Source organism: Equus caballus, chromosome 9, assembly GCF_041296265.1.
Source record: "Equus caballus isolate H_3958 breed thoroughbred chromosome 9, TB-T2T, whole genome shotgun sequence".
Taxonomy (NCBI): domain Eukaryota; kingdom Metazoa; phylum Chordata; class Mammalia; order Perissodactyla; family Equidae; genus Equus; species Equus caballus.
Window position 1 is genome coordinate 81,904,547 of NC_091692.1, and position 22,864 is coordinate 81,927,410.

The window sequence follows — 22,864 nt, forward strand, 5'->3', positions numbered from 1 at the left end:
AAAATGACATGAAGTTCCCTCTGCTGGAATAAAACCACTTTGGATTGAGAGGATACGAAAAGAGGCGCTGAGACAGCAATTCAGGTGCAAATTCCTCCACGTCACCGCTTTAAAATGGTGGGCTCTGGTCCGACCTTACTTGGATTTCACGCAACTTTAATTCTGTCCACTGAGTTGATTTTATAAATAGCGTTTGGTGGTTAACATTCACGTTTTGAAGACCATGAGAACAAAGTACTTACATTATATGGCAGGGTTCATTTCTGTCTTTCAGACAGTGCCCATTTTCCCACTTCTTTTTGGTAGGAAATGAAGTTTTTATGTATTTTGATCCAGCATGTGTACTTTTGACTCCACACCAAGGTGCATCTAGAGTTAAGCAAAGGAAAAGAAGGCTCTTAAGAGGCTTACCTTTTTAAATGACATGTTTTTTAATGAACATCATCAAACTAATATATACCCTCTAGAATATAAGCCATGATTCAGCTTAAAAAATGGTAAGCAACAGAAAACAGTTCTAAGAAAAGCACAAGGTAAAATCTTGAATTGTACAAATTCTTCAGTGCTTTATAAGACTCACTTGTATTCCTTTTTCCCCCCACTAACGTTACTGTTGGTGTAGGGCATGCTTTAAAAAAAGATGTAAAGCTCAAAGAAACACAACTGAACATGAAAACATTTAAGTTTAACTTCTGTTTGTCCCTACTGAATGTGAAACAGTGGTTTTGAATACTAGGATTATTCACTTACCCATTTCATGAAGAATTATAATAGCTTACACAGTTTACAAGCACTGTACTTTTAATAAGATCATTTAGTTTTCATCACTCCCCAAGGAAATAACCCCGATTTCTTCTGAATGGCTCAGTGTTGACTGTCCTAAAAAGTCCACGTGTATGCGGAGAGCCTTGGGTTCAGGGTTTACATAAAATTTCGAGCTTCTAACTTTAAGAGGCAACAGACTCATTTCTAAAATTCTTACACTAAACCAATTTGATTTAAATTTTTGCACTTTAAAAACTGTTGTAGAATTAAGCCATTACAAAGAAGACATTGTATAAAAAAAATTCTGAATAGTCTTTGAAACTGAGGTAAAATGCTTAGTTAAGACTCCTTGTTTAATAAATATCCCTAACAACAAACTCCTTAGTTCCCACATTTCTGACGTTCCATTTGTAAGTGCTTAGGCCTAGTCAAACTTCTAAAATTGAAAAAATTGCTTGCATAAATATTTTTTCATCAATTGATAACTTCCAAAGATTTTCTGAAAAGTATAATTGTTGAGGTTAAATGTGCTGTTTTAAAATAAAATATTTGTTCACGTTTCTTTTTTGCTATGGTTTAATATAAAAATTAAAGTTCTAAAAACATAAACTTACCAGTCTCAATCATTAATTTTTCAGTAGGTATTGACTTCAAAACTTCCAAATTAGCCTCAGTTTTCAGTGAACTTAAAAAAGATATTTATATATGAAATTAAAAAGTGATTTTCATGAAGAATAACTTTTTTCCATATTATAAACTTGTGTAAAACAGATTACAAAACTAACCTAAAAGCCCCAAACAAAACTTTGGTTGCTACAGTGGCAGTCTACTTTAGAAAGTACTTGCACACTCCTGTCCTTACAGAATCCAGATTAAGATCCGTTCCAACTAGATCCTGCCTTTAGGGGGATGCAGTTTTTTGTGCTTATCAGTTGATTGTCCAGTAACGTTCTGTATCGGTCTAAGTAAAACTAACTGTGTTAAAGAATTTATTTGCTTCTCTGGGTACTCTGTATAATTTAGACAGACTCAAAAGGCAGAGTTTGAAGGTATAGCCAATTCCTTTATGGGCCAAACACACAGGGATTCACTGGTTTGAAGGAATCAGTATTAGACACTGAAAGTTCCTATTTTACCAATCAGAAACAGCATTTTACAAAGGATGACAATCCCCACGACTGTTAGGACTATGAGTATTTAACAAGGAATGAAACTGCAAAGCTGATTAGGAGATGCCAGTTTGACTCTCATTTCCTTTTGGGCGCCCTTTTACCCCATCTGGAAACTTGTACGATCCTCCATTACTCTTGACATTCTGAAACTTGATGATGTTTCTGTCTGGGCATAAGACTTTTTTCATCCATTTAGGTAGTTGGAACCTTCCAATTTAGACACCAGCCCCCCCCCCCCAGCTCCCCAACTCTGGGAAAATATTACAGGAAAAAAGCAATTTTCCTCTTTCTGGGACTTTTATTAGTCAATTTTAGGACTCCTGAATTGGTCTGCTAGATCCTGTTTCTTCCATACATCATTTTCTGGGAGATGAACTTTCATTTCCTTAACTTTCATTTTCAGACCCCGAGACAGACTGGATTATTGGTCCCAATTCTTCAGTCTCCTTTAACAGAATTACATATCTGCACCCTTGCCATGGTTTCTTAGTAGGAGGAAGGAAGTTGAATCTAGCCACGGCCTCAAGACTTGCTTTAACAAATGGGGTAATATGGCCAGAGGCTTGAAATGCACTTTTGTCATTTGGATGGCACTGTGATCTGAGTAGCATGCACTAAGTAGCTGTTACTTCTTCAGCTGGGGTACCCAGAATTAAAACATATGGCACAGATCTGAACCCAACAAGCAGCCTGTGGTAGATCACTCAGCCTCTATCAATCAAACCCCAGCTGACCCAAAGACCCATGAGTATGAAAAAAATGCTTACTGTAATATGCCACCGACTTTTGGGACGGTTTGCTATATGTGATGATGACTGTCCTTATATTGCATTTTTAATTTCAGCATAACTTTTTATTATGGAGAGTTTCAAATGTATGTAAAACTAGAATAATAGAGAACCCCCATGTATTCATTATCCAGCCCCATCAATTACCAACTCCTGGAAGATGCTGTTCTATCCACTTACCCCCACCCGCTCCTGTGGTCAGTATTCTAAATCTCTTAACTAAGTTCTCCCCATCTCTCCCCCCCACAATGTATTTGTTGAAGAAACCCAGTTGTTTGCCCTGAAGAGTTTCCCCATCTTGATTTCATCTCTGCGTTGCAGTTTCACAGCTTCCTCTGTCCTCTGTATTTCTTACAGGAGATCTGGAGTACCATCTAGAGTCTTGATCAGATTCAGGTTGACTTTTTATTGGGCAAGACTTTCAAAGGTGGTGGTGTGATCTATCTAGAGGTGCATACTATCTGGTCGTATTTTTGTGACGTAAGGCAGCTATGGGTGCCCAATGCCTAGATCTTAGTTCACCAGGAGTTGCAGAATGTTCATATTATAATTCTGTCAGCCCTTTATTTATTAGCTGGAATACTTGTATAAAGAGAAAAGTCCTATGACTACTATTACCTAATGGTAGTCTGCAGAGGTAAAAAATATGTATCTTTCTGTTGAATGTGTGGATTTCCTAGCTTCCTCCAATGGTGCTATTATTTTAACACCAACATTCATTTTTAATCCTTATGGAACTCTTACTCTTTTATGTTCTTTTTCTGATAGCATTCTGTCCATATTTCGTGGATGTAACATCTCAAATCTCACTATATCAGGTCTTTTAAAGTTCTTTTCCCTAATTCAGTTGTTTCTGCTGTGTTGATTTTTCTGTTTATCTCGGTCCTTTTCTTTCTGCGGGTTCAGCTCATTTCTCTGGTGGTCCTTGTTAGCAGTTTCTATTTAAGGAGGCTTGGGTTGCCAGTGTTGGGCTCCCTCTGCTTTTGTGTAAACAGGACTGTTTTACTGCCAGGTCTCCGCGTGGGGATTCTCACTGGAAGCTCCTGTGGAGCAGGCCAGGACTGAACCTGCAACTTCATTTACAGCTGAGAGGGCAGGGAGCCGACTGTTAGGCTGCTGGTTCTCTAAAGGCCTTCCTCTGGGATGAACATAAACACACCAAATCTTGGCCCTCACCATACAGTTTGTTCAGTTTTCTTGAGGAAAAATATTTTCCCCGTGAGTATAAATGCTTGCTGCTTCTGTACTGTGAGGGGCAGTGGAATGGGGGGTGATAATCTTTCTCTATGTGGTTAACAACAGGGATACGTTCTGAGAAACGCATCATTAGGCAATTTCATTGTTGTGGGAACATCAGAGTGCACGTACACAAACCTAGATGGTACAGCCTACTACGCACCTAGGCCATATGGTACTCATCTTATGGGACCACGCACTCCACTGTTGATCGGAATGTCGTTATGTGGTGCGTGCCTATGTGCAGGCCTTCCAATCACCCTATTTTGGTCCAATTTCTCCTAAGCCCAAAGCCTCTCTGGGATTCTGTCTGCTAAATTTTAGTGGTATAGTCTAAGCTTTCTCTTCCAGTTCCACCTGTCTTCCAGAAATCTATAGAACACTTCTCCATCATCAAAACTCGGGCCTGGGGGCTGGCCCCATGGCCGAGTGGTTAAGTTCTTGCGCTCCGCTTCGGCAGCCAGGGGTTTCACTGGTTCAGATCCTGGGTGCAGACACGGCACAGCTCATCATGCCACAACTAGAAGGACCCACAACTAAAATATACAACTATATACTGGGGGGGATTTGGGGAGAAAAAAGGAGAAAAAAAAAAAAGATTGGCAACAGTTGTTAGCTCAGGTGCCAATCTTTAAAAAAAAAAACAAAAAACCTCAGGCCTTTTTTCTTTGCTTTTATAGGTTTCCCTTTTTGAATATCCATGATCTCATTTTAGTAGGATATTAAGAGATGAGAGGGAAATATGTGTCTAGTTTGCCATACGTACCAGCCTTTTTATTAGGGTTCTCTAAAAAAAACCAAAATTCTTATTTTCAGCCAGCTTAATAATTGGTCAATATGAAGATTTTCTAAAATACATCATGTTTGGTATGAATACTAAATTTAAAACTCACCAAATTATTTGCATATTTTAATCTCATGAAATGATGTCTGATTGACTTAGTCTTTTCCTACATGTATTCCATGCTTATAAAAACTGATCTATATACAGAAATACTACCAGAAGAAATATTTTTAATCAAAGCCAGTATCTCTATTCAATAAGGTTTCCAATTGAAGGAAGAGCAACTGCATAATGCTATAGTCAAATTTGAAACTCCCATTTTCCTGGGGAAAAGTTCTAACTTAATCTTTAGAAACCAAAGACTTTATATCATGGAAAGTATACACAGATTAAATTACCATACCTTGGACACTCAGGTCAAGATGACAATAAACTGAATTTCAAAATAAGGAGAGAAATAGTGACTTTGATTAAATACTTCTGAGTTAATGTAGGAGGAAAAACCTCATGTGATTAGCTTAAAGCCAACTCTTTATAAACTCAAGATCATCTCTAAGACAGAATTACGGTTCAAGTTGGTGAAATAAAGGCCTTCTACCCCCTTCTCTTCAAAATCATCCCAAAATAAGAAGGACAAAAAGAAGCATTTTTTGATGAAACTAGGAAACATTTCTAACCCCTAATCCAAAATATAACCCAGAAAGTGGATGGAGAAATGATAAATGATCTGTTTATGTGCTGACTTAAGTGCTAGGTGCCTGCAGAGAGACTGAAGACAAGCAAACCAATTCACAGCGGGGATAAGGCAGGACTGGAACAGGGATTGTTTGAAAAGTGGGGTAAAGAGAAGATGAGACTGACTCTCAGCTTACTTCCCAGTGAATTAGTGCAGAGATGACAACTTCTGCCTCCCAGCCCTGGCAAGCGAGCTTACTGAATGGTGAGATCCTCTCCAGCCCCGCCCTGCTCCAGAACACAGTTTATGGATCCCCACCCAACTTTTCCAGCAGGGAGCAGAGTACCCCTCTCTGGAGAAACTGAACCAACCCAGAAGAAGATCTCGGCAAGTTGACATTTAGGAATCCCTAAGCCGTCTGTGGGCTGCCAACCGCTGGGCTATCTCCCCAGAGAGCTTCCAAAGAGCTATTTTTGCTTAACTTTTTCAATGTACAGCAAAAAACTGCCTGACATTTGAAGAAAGCCTCTATCATGACAGAGACCAAAACAAAGAGGCAAAAGGAACTCAGAGGAAATAAAACCATTACATGGCAAACAGAAAATAACTTTAAAGAACTATTAATTCATATCGTTACAGAGATGAAAAGATGCTGCATCTGCCAAACAAGATAACGGTAGAAAAAAATGGAAGAGAGCTTTCAGAGACTGAAAACAAAAGCTGAAGAAAGTTCCATTAAAAAGGTTGAAAAATAAAGCACTTTTTGAAAAGAAAAAAAATAGAGAATTTTTTTTTTTTTGAGGAAGACTGGCCCTGAGCTAACATCCGTGCCCATCCTCCTCTACTTTATATGTGGGACACCTACCACAGCATGGCTTGCCAAGCGGTGACATGTCCACACCTGGGATCTGAACTGGCGAACCCTGGGCTGCCGAAGCAGAACGTGCGCACTTAACCGCTGCGCCACCAGGCCAGCCCCGAGACAGAAATTATAAAATAAAAAAATGAGCTCAGAGTATCAGCCTGGGAGGTCCAAAGAAACAATAGAAAAAAAAGATGAAGAAAATTTCCCTAGAATGACAAAGATGAGCCTCAGCTGGAAGGGGCCAGTAGAGAGTGCACAAATTCTGAACGACAGAAAACCTGTCAAGACACCTTTGTGAAGTTTGATAATACCAGAGATAAAGAACTAAAGTATTCTACAGAGGTCAAAAAGTAGGTCACAGGGAAAGGACTAGGAATTATACCAGCAACTGACTTATCAGATGGAACAACGTAAATTTTCTGTGAAAATGATTTCTAATCTAGAATTTTATGCCCAGAAAAAATATCAACTGGAAGCGTGTTTTTTTTTCTTTCATTAACTACGCAGGTAAACTTTCATGAGGAAGAGCAGAATAAATTCCTTTTCAAACATTGTTCCATCAAAACAAAATGGAACACATGGGATCTAAAAATAGGAGTTCTATCACAGAAGAGACACTGGTCCAAGCTGAAGGAGACGGACGGAAGAGTCAGGGACTGATGGAACTATCAGGTTATCTACACAGGTTTCCTCATGCGGAAAAGCAGATAAGGGCGTTTACAGAGCTGCTGGCAAGTGTGAGAAGGTTCAAGTTTTGAAGGAAGCCAAGTAAATAAAACCATGAGGAAAGTGTGTCCAGGAAAATAAAAGAGTGGTACACCACATGGTTCAGCAATCAACAATATTTACATAGACATAATAATGAAAGCACAGCTGAATATGCATGTAGCCAAAAATTCTGAAATAGCCACACTGAGAGGACTATGGAGGAAATAACGGAGGTGGGAGGGCCTTATTGGATATAAGAACTAAAATGCTTATTTACCTTAATGAAAATAGACAATTAAAGGGGATGAATTAAGAGATAATAGCATAAGCATAATATTTAGATAGATGGCAGTAAGAACAAAGTGGCTGTCTCTGGAAGAGCTGACTTCGGGGTAGAGGGCACTTTGGGGAGAATATGTGTATAAGTCTTTGAGTACTACTTGACTTTTTAATCCATTATGCATGTATTCCTTTCCAAATTAATTTATAAATTAAATCTTTAGTCTAAAATATGGAAGAAGCATCTAGGACATTTAAATAAATCAAGTCTATAGCAAATAATTTCCTAAGGAGAGTTTAGTAAAACATAACGTAATCAAACAAGTAGTAATATTAAGGGAATGAAACACTAAAGAGGGAAAGCAAGTCTTACTATTTTGCAATTTATTTAATGAGCTACACTGACATCCTATGAAAAGACACTGGTGGAAGCTCACCAAATTATCTGAATGGAAACGAGCCCAGGGAGCCAGCTGCGCTAGCTGACTGCGCTGGGTGGATGAGGTTTAGTGTGCTGTAAGAGCAGAAAGGTCGCCAAGTGAGGAGCCAGAGGACACAGGTTCTCATACTTGGAGTTACTTTACACCTGTTTCTTACCTTCTCTGAGCCTCAGTTTCTTGGCCTACAGAGACATAAAATGATTATGTCACAGTGTATGTATTTCCCCAATGGTCAGACATCACTGGTGTATATGTCATACAGTGCTGTGAACATGTATGTTTTAAAGGGGTAAAAGGACCTCAGAATAAATTGCATTGCTAGAGAAAGCTAGCTGCTGACCTCAAAACAAAATTACTGGGGCTGGCCCTGTGGCCGAGTGGTTAAGTTCGAGCGCTCCGCTGTGGTGGCCCAGGGTTTTCACCGGCTTGGATCCTGGACGCGGACATGGCACCACTCAGCAGGCCACGCTGAGGCAGCGTCCCACGTGCCACAACTAGAAGGACCTACAACTAAAATACACAACTATGTACCGGGGGGCTTTGGGGAGAAAAAGGAAAAATTAAAATCCTTAAAAAGAAACCAAAACAAAATTATTTTCCATTATTGGAACACAGAGTAGTAGTTTATAACTTTTGAGCTTTAACTTGTAATAGTAATATACTGTTTAATTTCTTACATAATTACTGAAATTCACAGCCAAGATCAATACAAAACACACACAAACTGCAGTAAAAATAAATTTAAATCTTGATCAGGAATTCACTGTAAAAACAATTTAAGGATTCTGTTTAATATAAGAACTAAAAAAACAAACAAAAAATAACTGAAGGACCTACCAACCATTAAATCCTATATAGAGATCCAAGTCAATCAGAGCAGCTGCTGCTTCCTTGCTGCCATCAAATGAATGCACCTAAGGACATACAGGTATGATTTTATTATAATAATAATTACTCTTTCTTTAAACTTCTAAATCACATTAATATGACTTTCTAAGCAAAAATATAGATGCATTAGGGTTTTTCGGACCACAGGGTTTCAAATGTGGTGGCCCCTACAATTTTTCTTTTCAAATCAAATTTCACATTTATAACCTGTCATCATCTCCAATGACCTGAAAGGAGGAGACGGCTGCCTAGAAGTTTTCTTTGTGGCTGTGCTGCTATCTCTGCACCGGCGTTTCCGCACCACCTCCAGGAAGAGGGACTGGAGTGGGGAGCCGCAGGCAAAAGCATGAAGGAGAGTTAGAATGTTATAAGCTATTTAAAATATATTTAAAAATGTTGTTCAATTTTTCTGTTAAGTATCCTTTTTTCTAAAAGAGAAATGACTTTTAAGAGCCAAGTTTTAAGATTTATAAAGAGATTGTGAGAACATCACTTTAAAAAAAATGTAAATTGTTAAACATCAGTAATATCAGCTCGGCAGGCAAAAGACTGAGACGGTGTTTCTGTCCTTCAAAGATACAGGGGTAGAGCATAGTTCTTCACACTTTGGATGTATTTATGTAATCAAAACAGTAAGTAACAACACGCCTTTGAACACACCTAACAAGTGATGTCACATTGACACGGCGTCTAGAGTCTGAATACTATGGATAACATGTTTCTCAAAAATAAAACTGTTACAAAGCTGCCCAAAACGTTTTATTCTTCCCCTCATCATTTCCACCTGACTAGAAAACACAGCCTCCGCTAATATCAAAATAATTTTAAATATGACTCTTCATAAACCATTTCAGAAAATTAGTTAATTCTTTATTTGGCAATCTCTTTTTTTTGATAAAAGTCAAACATTTAGATTGGATTTGTTACTATTGCCATTAATTTTTTAAAACTATTATAAAGTCAGCCAAGTAAATTCTTTTTTTTAAAATTAAAAAAAATTTTTTTTTAATTTTTAATTTTTTTTGAGAAAGATTAGCCGTGAGCTAACATCTGCTGCCAATCCTCCTCTTTTTTGCTGAGGAAGACTGGCCCTGAGCTAACATCTGTGCCCATCTTCCTCCACTTTTTTATATGTGGGATGCCTGCCACAGCATGGCTTGACAAGTGGTGCCATGTCCACACCCGGGCCGCCAAAACGGAACATGCAAACTTAACCACTGTCCACCAGGCTGGCCCCAAGTAAATTCTTATTTAGAAATAAAGTAAATGGGCTGAGAGGTAGAGTCTGAAGGCTCTAAGTGCCGCTAGTAATCCCAAGGGCATAAACAGAGCCTCTCTCAATTCCCAAGTACAGTTCCTAAAGAATAAATTACAGGGTCAGTAAACCACAGATTAAAATGTGCACAGTAATATTAACACAGCAATGCAGAAAACATGCCTGTCACGAGTGGCATGAAGCAGAGGCTGAGCACTTGAGAGACTATATATGAAACCACCACAGCAACGTGACGTGGGCACACAGGAGTGCTCAGGGCCATCTCCTCCCTCCTCAGTTGGCGTCGTCCATGTGATTTTCTATACCTGATAACAGCTCTTTTGCTAGAGACCAGTGAGTCTCCTAAAATTATATGTGAAATTAATACATTTGAGCATTCTTCTGAGGGAGATTTTCAAAGGAGTCCATGATCCAAAAAAGATTAAACCTTACCGCTATGGATACCTGAGCTAAGTGGTGGGCTGATAACATTTCTGGGAACTGTCTCAAGACTAACGATTGAAATGACCATATAGAAATGTTTAGAGCAGAAGCAAATTACAGAAAGAATGAGTCTCTAATCAGAGTGATAACAGTAAATGAATACTATTGACAATAATTAAGAAGGCAAACCTGAAATGAATGCTAGAATATTTTAAAATATTAAATTTCCATTTTGCTCAAAATTTAAATTGAAGATTAAAGAATGGCAGATAGAAGAGGCAGAGAAGAATATCATGCACTGTTAAAATGTGTCAGAGTAAATTCACAGGGTTTTTCTGCGAACAGAATGTTGTACTCATTCTCGAACTTTGAACAAACTAACCGTAATTAAAACAGTATGATTTATGTTTGTGCCACATCTGGCCCACAGATTCAACAGTAAATTTATATGCCCTTCCAATAAGAGAGAGAAGAGCCTTAATAACTTTATTGCTGATGTGTGAATTAGAGGCCAACTGTAACCAAGATGCTTTTAAGCATCACACATGAAAAACACCTCTTTTATACTTACCACTCCACCCACACATCGATCTCTATTTCTTTTCATTATGTCTATGAATTAAAAACACAAACAGCTTTTAGCAAATAGCTGGATTTCTGCAAAATTCTTAAATTCTAAATGAGATTTTAGCTATCACTCACCCAAAAATTCAGCATGTGAGTTCCGACAGTGAAGAAACATCGGTAGTTTTGTGTGTTCTGACAGTTCAAACTGTTTTTCAAAATATCTGCATAATGCAAAAAAAACATTTCCTCGTTAAAAATTTTATCATGAGAAAAGTAATTGTCAAATGATTTTTTTCAGTTAAAGGACTTTTATTGTCTAGAAATTATAGAACAGAAATGGTGAATTCACACTTCTACACATCAGCGTTAGCCGAAGGCTTGTATAACAGGCAGCTTCCTGGGAGACAGACAGCAGTCCTCCGTCATCCAAAGAGGGTACTATTGTTCCGAGACCCGCAGTGGAGGCCCCAAACCGCCAATGGCACCGAACCCTACATGGACCATGTTTTCTCCTTTAAATACACACCTACGATAAAGTTTAACTTATAAATTAGGCACAGTAAGAGATTAATGACGATAACTAGTAATAGAACAAATATACTATAATAGGTTTTAGCAATCTCAGCATATGATTTTCTTTCTTAAGGGGAGAACTTTCATCTTGTCACTTAAAAGCAGCATTTTAAAGCTTCTCTTTACCACATGGGAATTGCCAGCATCCCTACTCCTGCACTTTGCAGCCATTCAGTAAAATAAGGATTACCTGAACACAAGCACTGCAATACCACAATAGTCGATACCACGGCAGTCAATCTGATAACCTGGACGGCTACTAAGTGAATAACGAGTGGGCAGCGAGCACCGCGTGGATACGCTGGACAAAGGGATGATTCACATCCCAAGCAGGACGGAGGGAGATCTCACCATGCTACTCAGAAGGGCGCACAATTTAAAACTTATGAATTGTTTATTTCTGGAATTTTCCATTTAATATTTTCGGATTGAGGTTGGCCACAGGTAACTGAAAACCATGGAAAGTGAAACCATATAAAGGAGGATTACTGTACTTCATTTTCTGGGATTACAAAATTGTTTTCAGAAACGTTTGTTAGTTTTTCCATTATAACTGCTAGGTAAATCAGGGAGCACTTTACTATTGGTCACTAGAAGCAAAGAGCTACAAGGTTTACGTTTACAGTGATAGGGGCTGTTCCCCCAAATGATTACTTTTAACAGCTTTCTGACCAAATCCCAGCAAATGAAGCGGACACTTGACCGTCCCGAGGGGCCCCTTCCCTGCAGTATGTGTTGGTGATGGAAAATACACGGCCGGCCCCTTGCCCCAGAGCTGGCTGAGCACGTCACCGGGAGTCACCCCACTCCACTGAGAAGCCAAGCAGGGCTTGACATATACTCACTCAGTGTTCCTACGTGCTATATACAGAAACTACTGCACTGAGCAAGAAGGAGGATTCCCTTAGAAACTAAACTCAAGGATTGGTTAAATAGCACAAAAACTAAAATACTCTCTTTTTCAGAAAAATGAGAATTACATGATAAAATGGGCAACCTTCAATAATTTAGAGTACTTTATGAAAAGCACTTTTCAAGTGCGACATACTGTTATCTCATTTGTTCCTCAAAATAACCCTAGGATAGCACAGGAGCTGGTGTCAGACGGCTGCAAGCCCTTGTCGGAGATCACAGCACACAACGTGGCACACTTGGAACCAGAACTCCAAGGCTCTTATTCCGAGTCCCAGCCAAAACGACCACAAGTTGTGGCATTTCAAAAAAGCCTCTTCGTGGTCCCGGGGTACAATGACAATACCCAGAGGCTCTAACGGGGTGGGGTGTTCTGTACACTTTGTCATGTCAGCAGTGTTTTCTCTCCTCATTAATGGTCATGCAGTTTAAGTGAAACCAGGAGTCAGACAATAGGTGTCTTATTTTCTTAATGGGGTTTACCTCTTTTTTACCCTTAATTTGGGGGAACAATTTCTGTGTTTAACTTAAATGTCTCTTTTGCTATATTTTCTTCTATCTCATCTCCTTGAAGTGCAGGACAACTATTTTCCTGGAATATCCTTTTGTACTCTTGAAAACGCTAAATTTTAAACTTAAAAATGGAAATGTACTTCTTAAAGAAATAGTCTTCCTAAAGTTGGTGGTCTATGTCTTTATTACCCAATGTTTAAGTTTTCAAATCACCTTTTCAGATTCTGCTGGGCCAGAATAAGCAAAAGAAATTTGCTGAAATTTCAGTGCAGGAAATAATAAATGAAAACTCGGAAGAAAAAAGATTTTACTAATTACTACTAGTCACTATTTCCATAACCTTGAAAGTAATTCAAATGTCAGCAATTAAGTGTGCTGCGGTCATTTCCTGCGCATGTGGCTTCTGGCTACCCGGCAGGCAGTAGTCTGCACTGTGTTCCCTCTCTACACTGAGAATTTTTTTTCACACACACTTCTATGTACAAAGCCACAGACTTACAGAATCTAACGATCAGCCTGGAAGTAAGCCTTCCACTCACAGAGCAGGCAAAAGCACAATTTACGAAAATAACAGATGCCCAAGCAATGTGCCTACAGAATGCTGCAGAATTTGAGAAGAAGGTCCATGCGCTCAAGCCTGCTGGGTATCATAAGCCGTATGGTAAAAAATTACTCCTAATGATACGAATTGAAGATAACTGGTACTTAACCTCAAATGATTGTCTTTAAAGGAAAAAAAGCCCCACCACGGTAACTAGGAATAATAATGTAACTTAACCCTCGGTGGTAATCCTTCCTCTAAGCTGGTTGATGGCAAGGATGGCCTCAATCTCTCATCTCTGAGGTCCCCTAAATCTCCAAATGAGTATTTTGAAATCTTGTCTGAGGTCTGATTTTTTTTTTAAAGACCTGCACAGTTTTAACATTTTAGAGCCCCAAGAAAAATGCCCAAAGGAAATTTCTTCCACTCCAGTGAAGAGAAGTCTAACTTGCAACAAAGAAAGGAGTGTGGCACAGGACAGAGAAACGGAAAATACAGGGATGCGTAAATCCATAAATCCACATCCTTTCCATAATTCAGGCCTTTTCCTTGTTTTCATACTTTGCTTTGCTTTTGCTCTTTAAAAAAATACTTTTCAAAAACCCCAAACAAAAGCTTAGCCAGTATTTTCCTTTAGGATGGCAGTATTTCTAAGGATAATAAAATAGCCACAGTTTATTGAGCACTAACTCTGTGCCAGACATAGGACTGTGGGCTTTCCATACCAAATTTGAAGAGCGGTAGGTGTTATCCCAATTTTAAAGATGAGGAAATTGAGATTTACAGTTACAATTCAAACCCAAAGTTCTGTTGATTTCAAAGATCTTACCTTTAACACTATGTTATATATAGCCTTTACTTGCCATTATTTTTCAGACACTATCTACTGCAAATTAGTTCTTTTGGTCTTGCTTCCTTATCCATTACACTAATTTATTTTCTACTTTTCTCTTCTCATACATCTTCTTTACCCTGACTATGTTTTTACTTAAAAAACAAAACCAAAACAAATCATGCACTGGCTGTTTCAGATGGTACAAAAGTGCAGACCAAAATCTAAATTCTTCCAAGAGTAGACCCAAGAGTAGGAGCTGGATTACAGGCTTTCCATCCATGCTGTTCTGTAGGAATCAGAAAGACTCTTCCCAATTCCAGGAACACTTCCTGAGACCGCACATGTGCTAAGAGTTCTGTGCCAGGTGCCTTGGGAACCACAACGCGAGTAAGACTTGGTTTGCGCCTTTGGAGAACTCAGAGAGACAGTGTGTTGTGGCAGGGGCAGGGGTGCCACAAACATGTTTTCAGTACCATGTGAGACGAGCTGACACAAGCATGGAGGGCTGTGTGCACAGAGAACGGGGGCTGCGTGCTCTTAGTACCTGCAAAGGGGAAGGGGAGGGAACAAAGGCAGAAGAAACGGGTACTTACTTCCTTAAGGACAATCCAAACAGGATTACTACTGGTGTGTCATTTTTTTACTCACTAAGTCATTTAATGTTTTATAATTTTTAAAAAATCTTAAATTGAACTGCCCATCTTTCAAAATTTCTACCGTACTTTAGTTTGTTCTGAGCTTTACCGGCTCTGGAAGAGGCCAAGCTCACACTCCATCACCTTAGCAAAGCCCTTCCTGACTCCTCTGGAAGATTAGTCCTTCCCTCTGCTGTTCACACACCTTTTTGATAGCATTTTCCAACCTGTTTTAATTATTTATATCCTCTCTTGTCTATAAAGGCATAAGAACCGAGTCTTACTCTTCTTTGTACCACGCTGAGGACACCCTTGGTAATCATTTACTAATGAACAGAGTTTGAACTCTCTATTAGAGTCACATTAACACCTGGACAACTGGCGGGAGTGTTAAAGCGTAAGCCACGTCTTGCTGCTCATACCGTTGTAAGTTCTGACTGAGATGATGGTGAAATATCCTCAGAGCGGTCAAACAGAACTGATATCATCAATGTTTTCATGTAACACAAAAAAACTGAGTTTAAAGTATTTAGATTGCATTGTGGAATCAGTTTTGACTCATCTGGATGGAAACTCATAGGGGCAAGAAATCTTGGAGGACTCTGCCACTGCCCTTGATTGTCACACCACACAGTCTGTTTGCCTCACGAGGCTCATCTTGGCCTGAAATAGACGCTAAAGTGGAGGAATTAGGATCCACGGGCTTAACCTAAGAGAGTGTTACAGACAACTGTTTTCCTATTTACATGTGAACATGTGAACTTTCAAGGTTAAGAGAGTTGACCTACATGATACTCAAGAGAGGAACAGAGACTGAGCCATCCTGCCAGTCACCATGAGAACAGCTCCGAAAAGCACAGCCAATAACGTGCCACTAAGTGAACAGCTCTGAAAGGGTTCTATACACGAGAGGCCTGAAGGAAAGAGCCCATGGAACGTTACTCTAACCCGTCCTATGTCACTTGGCTATGGGCCTTCACACTCCAGGAACCCTGGAGCTTGAAAGGGTGTGACGGACTCACTAGTCAACCCGCTCCGCACTACAGGCATTCGCACTGGGCTGGACATAGCGGGACTGTGTGTGTGGCGGTGCAGGCAGTGAGGGAGAAAGTACAGCTTGACAGGCATAATTTGAAAAACCCCTTCAGGCCTCAAGTCACTGGCTTAATCAAGATCATATGACAAAAACGGTTAATTATTAAGTATTATGATAGAGCCAGATGGTATCATACGAGAGTATTTGATCCAGACTCCTCCTTCTGCATAAGAAACTAAGCAGCACAGAGGGCTGCCTGTTCTTAAATGGCTTTAGGGACACATATTCCTTTTTTTTTTTTTAGGAAGATTAGCCGTGAGCTAACATCCGTGCCCATCTTCCTCTACTTTATATGTGGGACGCCTGCCACAGCATGGCTTGCCAAGCAGTGCCATGTCCACACCCAGGATCCGAACCGGCGAACCCTGGGCCGCTGAAACGGAACGTGCAAACGTAACCACTGCGCCACCGGGCAGGCCCCCCTTATTCCTATTTTTGTACAGCGAGTTCCCAGCAGTTTCAGGCACATATTACTCTATAAATATTTGCTGAATGGACAAATAATTAAATTAACCTCCTTTAGAAGCTCATTCTAATGTTTTATCATGTTGATAAAGACGTTGTTTCTAAAATTCAACAAAATGCTCATGTCTTTAATTAAGGCTCTGACCTAATTTTTCTTTTCAGCCTGTAGCACTGCCCGCCAGGATGACGACAGCAGCTCCACTCAGTTACAGGCCACAGGTTGTAGGACGTCCCCGAGGCTTGTGAGCTTTGGGATCTCTCAGAAGCCATCACTCTCCAGAGGGTTCCCATGAAAGGATTCGCGTTCCAAACAGACAACAGCCAATGTGCAGCAAGAGGAAAATATGTTTTTCTAGCTTTGGTGATTGATCCTATAATCTCTTTTTAATATCCCTTGCTCTTAAGTCATACTCCGCACGACTGAATTTAATTCATTTCATTGGAATGGTTCATGTATGAATGCATTTATTAAACAAAAAACAACAAAAAGGTCTCCTTCATGTAAAACTCATCCCTTATTTCTAATATTAAAATCAATTAGCCAATTAGGGAACTATATGCTTCCATCCCTTATGAATTCCGTGCATGGAACTTGTTTCACTTAACTTCTACCAAAGGGAAAAACAAAAAATCTCGATGCTGAATCCAACTACATTCTAAACTGATAAAAGCAATTAAAAAAATCACTCTTAAGATTTTACAGTAATTTCTAAAGTCAACAAATTTCCTTACTTGAGCTGAGTATCTTTGGGACAAAACTCCAGTCGGTCAAAATCTTTAAAAGATAAAAAAGAATCAATAATTACTCACGACTTGTACAGAACAAATCAATTATTTTCAGTCACTCTAGTGGGCTAGGCTGGCACTTACCAAGTCCACATTCCCCTATTGCCACAACTTTCCCCTTGTTGTTTTCAGCAAGATTTAGCAACTCCATTAGGTAAAGATCGGGGTCATTCTTTTCAAATTCATCACATCTCGTAGGATGACATCCAACTGTGCTGAAAAACATATCTAGCACGAAACGTCTTAGGATTATTTTCAAAGTATTTTTCATATTTATTTTCCATATGCAAAAACAGTAGAATATCAAATAATTTCAACTGGTTAATTTTTAACAATAGCCATAAACTATTCAAACTACCAGAACTGTACTAAGTTAATCATATTAGAATTTTTGGAATGCCTTAACAAAGCAGGACATGTATATAAAAATTGTTTTAATGTATTGGTAAAAATAATTAATTCAACTCTTTCCAAAGCTTGTATTTACTCAGATTTGCAGAATGGAAAATGAAACACTCTGCTGTAGAATGAAATGTCATAATCTAATCTTATCTTTTATATTCACTGTTCATGTGACTGTCTTATTTCATGTATTTAATATTAACAGTTACGATGTATTCCTTCCCTTAAAAAGGGTGACTTAAAAGAGGTGAAAGAGGGATTTGTTTTACTAATAAAAAATAAAGCAGACTTCTTTGGAGGCCATACTTTGATAGCTTTAATTGTATGGAACACAAATGTGAAGTCAAACAGGGCTTCTAAGTGGCTTAAGGTTCTTGCACCTGAACCCACTGGAGAGGTGTGATGTCTTCTTCAGGCTCTCATGCAGGTGTTTACATTCAAAAGGAGGCAGCTTTTAAAGCAGTGAGGACACAGCTATGCGGAGTGGAGTGCAAGAGGGCTGACAACAGAGATTCAAGAACTTTTTGGGTTTTGTTTTGGTTTTGGTTTTGGTGAGGAAGAATGGCCCTGAGCTAACATCTGTTGCCAATCTTCCTTCTTTTTACTTCAGTAAGATTGTCACTGAGCTAACATCTGTGCCAATCTTCCTCTATTTTGTATGTGGGATACCACCATAGCATGGCTTGATGAGCGATGTGTAGGTCTGCACCCAGGATCTGAACTGGCGAACCCTGGGGCGCCAAAGCAAAGTGCATGAACTTAACCACTATGCCACCAGGCCAGCCCCAGAGATTTGAGAGCTTTTAAAAGCATCTGTTTGGGGATAAAAAGTATGGAAGACAATTCTTATACACCTCAAATGCTTCTGGGAAGACAGTTATTTTTGGGTTTTGTTTTGTTTTGTTTGAGGAAGATTAGCCCTGAGCTCACATCCGCTGCCAATCCTCCTCTTTTTGCTGAGGAAGACTGGCCCTGAGCTGACATCCGTGCCCATCTGCCTCCACTTTATATGTGGAACGCCTGCCACAGCATGGCTTGCCAAGCGGTGCCATGTCCACACCCGGGATCCAAACCGGCGAACCCCGGGCCGCTGAAGCAGAACATGTGAACTTAACCACTGTGCCACCAGGCCAGCCTCATAAGACAGTTATTTTTATGGCCTTAATCACTAAGAAAAAGTGTCAGCAGTTCCTGAAGTATGCATTTTAGGAAGATTTCCATAAAAAATAGCTTTTAATAAGCAAATCGCTATTTTGAAAAATAACGTGGAATGCCCAATTCTTCAGTGTCTAGCACGTGAAGCATGCCAAAAAAAAAGCTTAAGTAAATGAATGCCGGACAAGGAGGGTATTTTATGTAACTAGGATTCCTTCGGGAATCAATTCCAAAACTTTACAGATTTTAAATAAATGCAAAAAGGTATGAACATAAAGTGAGCATATAAGAGACTATATACCATATTATTACTTGCATTCCTGAGGCCTTGCACAGTGTCTGGTCTGCATGATAAATATTTAATAAATGATCTTTCACAGCTTAAGTTAAAAAAGAGCAACTACAAAGCAACTCTTATCTTAAACACATTACAACAGACACACAAAAATGCTACATCAGGAATTTTTGTTAGTGCCACTGAGTTGATTCCGACTCCTAGCAACACTGTGTACAGCAGAGTGGAACGCTGTCCAGTCTTCCAGCACCATCCTCTCACCTTCCAGCACTACTAGACAATGCTCCAGTGCTGTGCAGTGTTTTCACGGCATCAGGAATATCTGAGGCTAAATTAGAGACCTGGTGAACTTAATTCTCATTAACTGAAATCTTAAAGTAATTCTTATTAAGTACAATGAGGGGGTTTTATCAAGCATCTCATACACCAATGGGCACTCTGAATTTTTTCATCTTAATCATGTCCCACTGAAATCAGTCTATTTTCCTGTTGTTTCTACAGTCATGATCCATTGTATTGTACCTGAGGCAGTTCTCACTTCTTCAAAATAATTTAATTCATATTTTTTTTTGGTAAAAGTAATATGAGGATACCATTTGTTTGTGCCAAATGCAGTGCATCTTTACTGTCTTGTAGATTTCCACCAGTAATCATAAACTGAAATAGAAAGAAATAAAATAAGCCCACTTTAACAGGGTATCAACAAGTCTCCCAAACATGCTGTCCTACTACTTTTTTCTAGAATACTTTTCTCTGACTGTCACACACGTACCCTTCCTTTAAGATTCAGCTGAAAGAGCACCTCCTGTGTAGAGTGGTCCCTGACTACTCCCCTACCCCTCCACTCCTTCCTATCGAAATGGATTCACATGTGGGTCTTTCCTATCAGACCATGAGTTCCTTGAGGACAGGTCATGTTACAAAAGCCTGAATAAGTAAAGACCTCTGACTTTAGAATTCTGTTCATCTAAATTAGAGATTCAATACTGCTGATTAATTCAGCTCTCCAAGTGTGGTCCTGGAACCCCCGGGGGATGTGTGAGGTCAAAACTATTTTCAAAATAATGCTAAGATGTTATTTGCCTTTTTGATTCTCATTCTGTAACAAGCATGCAATGAGGTATTCCAGAGGCTAGGACAGACTGACTGCAGAAACAGACACGAAAGTCCAGCAGTCTTCTGTTAAGCCAGACATTAAAGAGATGGAAAAATGTAAAACAATTCCACTCATGTCACTAAAGATTTTTAGTTTGGAAAAATACTTATTTTTCATAAAAATATGCTATTTATGTTATATAATGGTTTATTGTTATTTTAAAATGAATAAATACTTTAAATTTTTCTCTTTTAATTTATAATACAGTAGATATCAATAGATAAAACCCACATAAACAGAAGCTCTTCGGGATCCTCAATAATATTAAGGAACGTGACGCGGTTCTGAGACCAAAAGTTTGAGAATAAGATATTAACCGAAATATTGGGAAAACTTTGTTTACTAACAATACCTAATTCTTTAATATAAGACCAAGTGCCCACGTCCAGTATTTCAATTATGTAAAATAGCTTCTAATCAAGGCTACCTTTAATTTTATCTATCACTTTTCCATTTGGATGAAAAGATAAGGGCAAGACTAGAAGACATAACTTCCTCTCCCAGTTTACACTGATGATGATGATGATGATGATGGCGGCTTCCACCATCAACACAACAAAGGTTGTTTACTTTATACTAGGTATAATATCCAGTGCTTTGCATTCCATATTTTCTTTAACGCTCCCAGTGACTCTATTAATTAGGTCTTACTGTCCTTCTCAATTTATGGATGAGAAAACTGCAGTCTAGAGAGTTGAAGGACCCCAGGTTATAAAGCTTTGAAGAACAAAGCTAGGGCTGGAACCCAGGTTTGTTATGCCATCACTGTGCTTTTAATCACTACACTACAGCTGCAAGGTGCTGAATTAAACTTCAGTTCGGAACCACGTCCAAGTAAACTTCATTTCAGTTCTGCCATCCCTAAATCCGTATATGTGTGATTACAAATGTTAAGATGAAACTCTTCACAGCTGACACATGAAAATTTAGGAGCTTCGTACTTCAGAGTTTTCAAAATGGCATTTTATAAAGTGATTTACCAAGCAGAGAATGACCACATAATAAGAAATTAATGTTGTAACGTTTATCCTCTCTCATTACTTGTGAATAACTAATACAATTTTAGCGCTCGAGACTGCAGGACTCATGTAGTCGGCAGTGTCACTCTTTAAAACTGAGGTTACTCAACTTAGAACCAGGAGTTACCACACACCCTGACTCCACACTGTGGAATTTAACCTTATTTCTTGTGTGCACGTGTGGGATAGCTGCTATTTTTAAAAAATACTAATTAAAAAGAAATATCTATCCAAAGAATTTGACCCTGAGCTTGCTATTCATGTGCTTAGAACTCTCTAAAAAGTAATAGGAGTTTTCCTGACAATCCAACTATTACTGTAAAAATCAAAGTGTCCTCTCAGTTATCTGAAATGGCATACCCACACTATAAAAGCTAAACTTGGTGACATACACGGCTTTTTGATGACTGCTTAATTCTAACAAATGCTAAATTATGTTACAAAATTTATTAAAAGTTGCCTCTTAAGAAGCCTGGTAATTCAGATAGGTTTTAAAAAAATTTTTCAAAGAGACTTTGCCATTTACCACATTTGTAATCAGATGGAAAAACAACCCCATGAGGTTTGTGTCATTTAAATTGCTGTGGACAGAATATTTTGATATTTTATTTCATTAACTTGCTAATATTACATGTTGATATTACAGATCCCAAAATACCAAGTGTGGCATTAGCTCTTTTTCTTCTACTCTGCATGCAGTATTTTAACCAAAATTTAGTTTTTTAAAAAATTCTCAAGAGTAACAAAAATGAAATGATACCTTTTTAACACCAATCTGGACAGCTCTCTCTATTACATCCTGTAAGTCATCTGTAAAAAACAAACCCCACATTAAGAAAACTTGATAAACAAAAATTTACTTATCTATAATTTAATCATCCCTTCTAGAAAGGAAAATACATAGAAACAATCACATTTACTAAATCAAAGTTACACTGATTCTATTTGATGAGTACTCATCATGAAATAAGCAGAGAGATGGCAATAACCTTGGAAAAAACAAAAAAAGAGGGCCAGCTTTGGTGGTCCAGGTTCAGTTCCAAGGTGTGGACTTATGCCATTCATCTCTCAGTGGCCATGCTGTGGCAGTGGCTCACATACAAAAAGAGGAAGGAAGACTGGCAGCAGATGTTAGCTCAGGGTGAATCTTCCTCAGCAAAAAAAAAAAAAAAAGAAGAAGAAGAAGAAAAGAAACTCATATAAGCCAACTAGATGAATAGTTATCCATTTAATTGTATTTTTATTCTGTTGATCAAAAGGCGGAAAGTGACAAAAGTCGGGGGTTCAAACTAAAGATGCATTTGCTCACTACAATTTAAGTCACTTGCCTTGAATCTGCCATTTGTTAGTATGATTAAGATTGTTTATTTCTACTAGGGCTTTTCAGAGTACATCTCCACTGCCTCTCAAAACACGATATAACACCTCTTTGTAGATTTCAGTTAACACTGTATTTCTAAAACTACTATTCGCATTGAGGAAGGACAATTTTTATTTTCTCTGACAGTTGCTTTTTGCTTTTCCCCAAAATTCTCTGTTAAGTAAAAATAAACTTTTCTGGGGAAATCAATAGCAAATACCAATCTCTGAGAGGCCTGAGGTAAATGAATAGCA

At 38.7% G+C, this 22,864-nt stretch overlaps 1 protein-coding gene across 15 annotated transcripts in view; it reads right to left on the reverse strand.

Moving 5' to 3' along the window:
• The window catches only part of TATDN1 (TatD DNase domain containing 1), a 39,605-nt gene that overhangs the window by 3,447 nt on the left and 13,294 nt on the right, over positions 1-22,864 (reverse strand). For 4 of the 15 annotated variants that reach the window (XM_070221358.1, XM_070221356.1, XM_070221357.1 and 1 more), the window contains 10 exons: positions 22,011-22,060; positions 19,669-19,732; positions 17,308-17,451; positions 17,170-17,212; positions 11,003-11,088; positions 10,872-10,912; positions 8,555-8,627; positions 7,871-7,895; positions 1,380-1,450; positions 243-369 (listed from right to left, as the gene is read on the reverse strand). In XM_070221358.1, coding sequence (XP_070077459.1) covers positions 243-369; positions 1,380-1,450; positions 7,871-7,895; positions 8,555-8,627; positions 10,872-10,912; positions 11,003-11,088; positions 17,170-17,212; positions 17,308-17,451; positions 19,669-19,732; positions 22,011-22,060 — 724 coding nt within the window. 15 annotated transcript variants of the gene reach the window in all.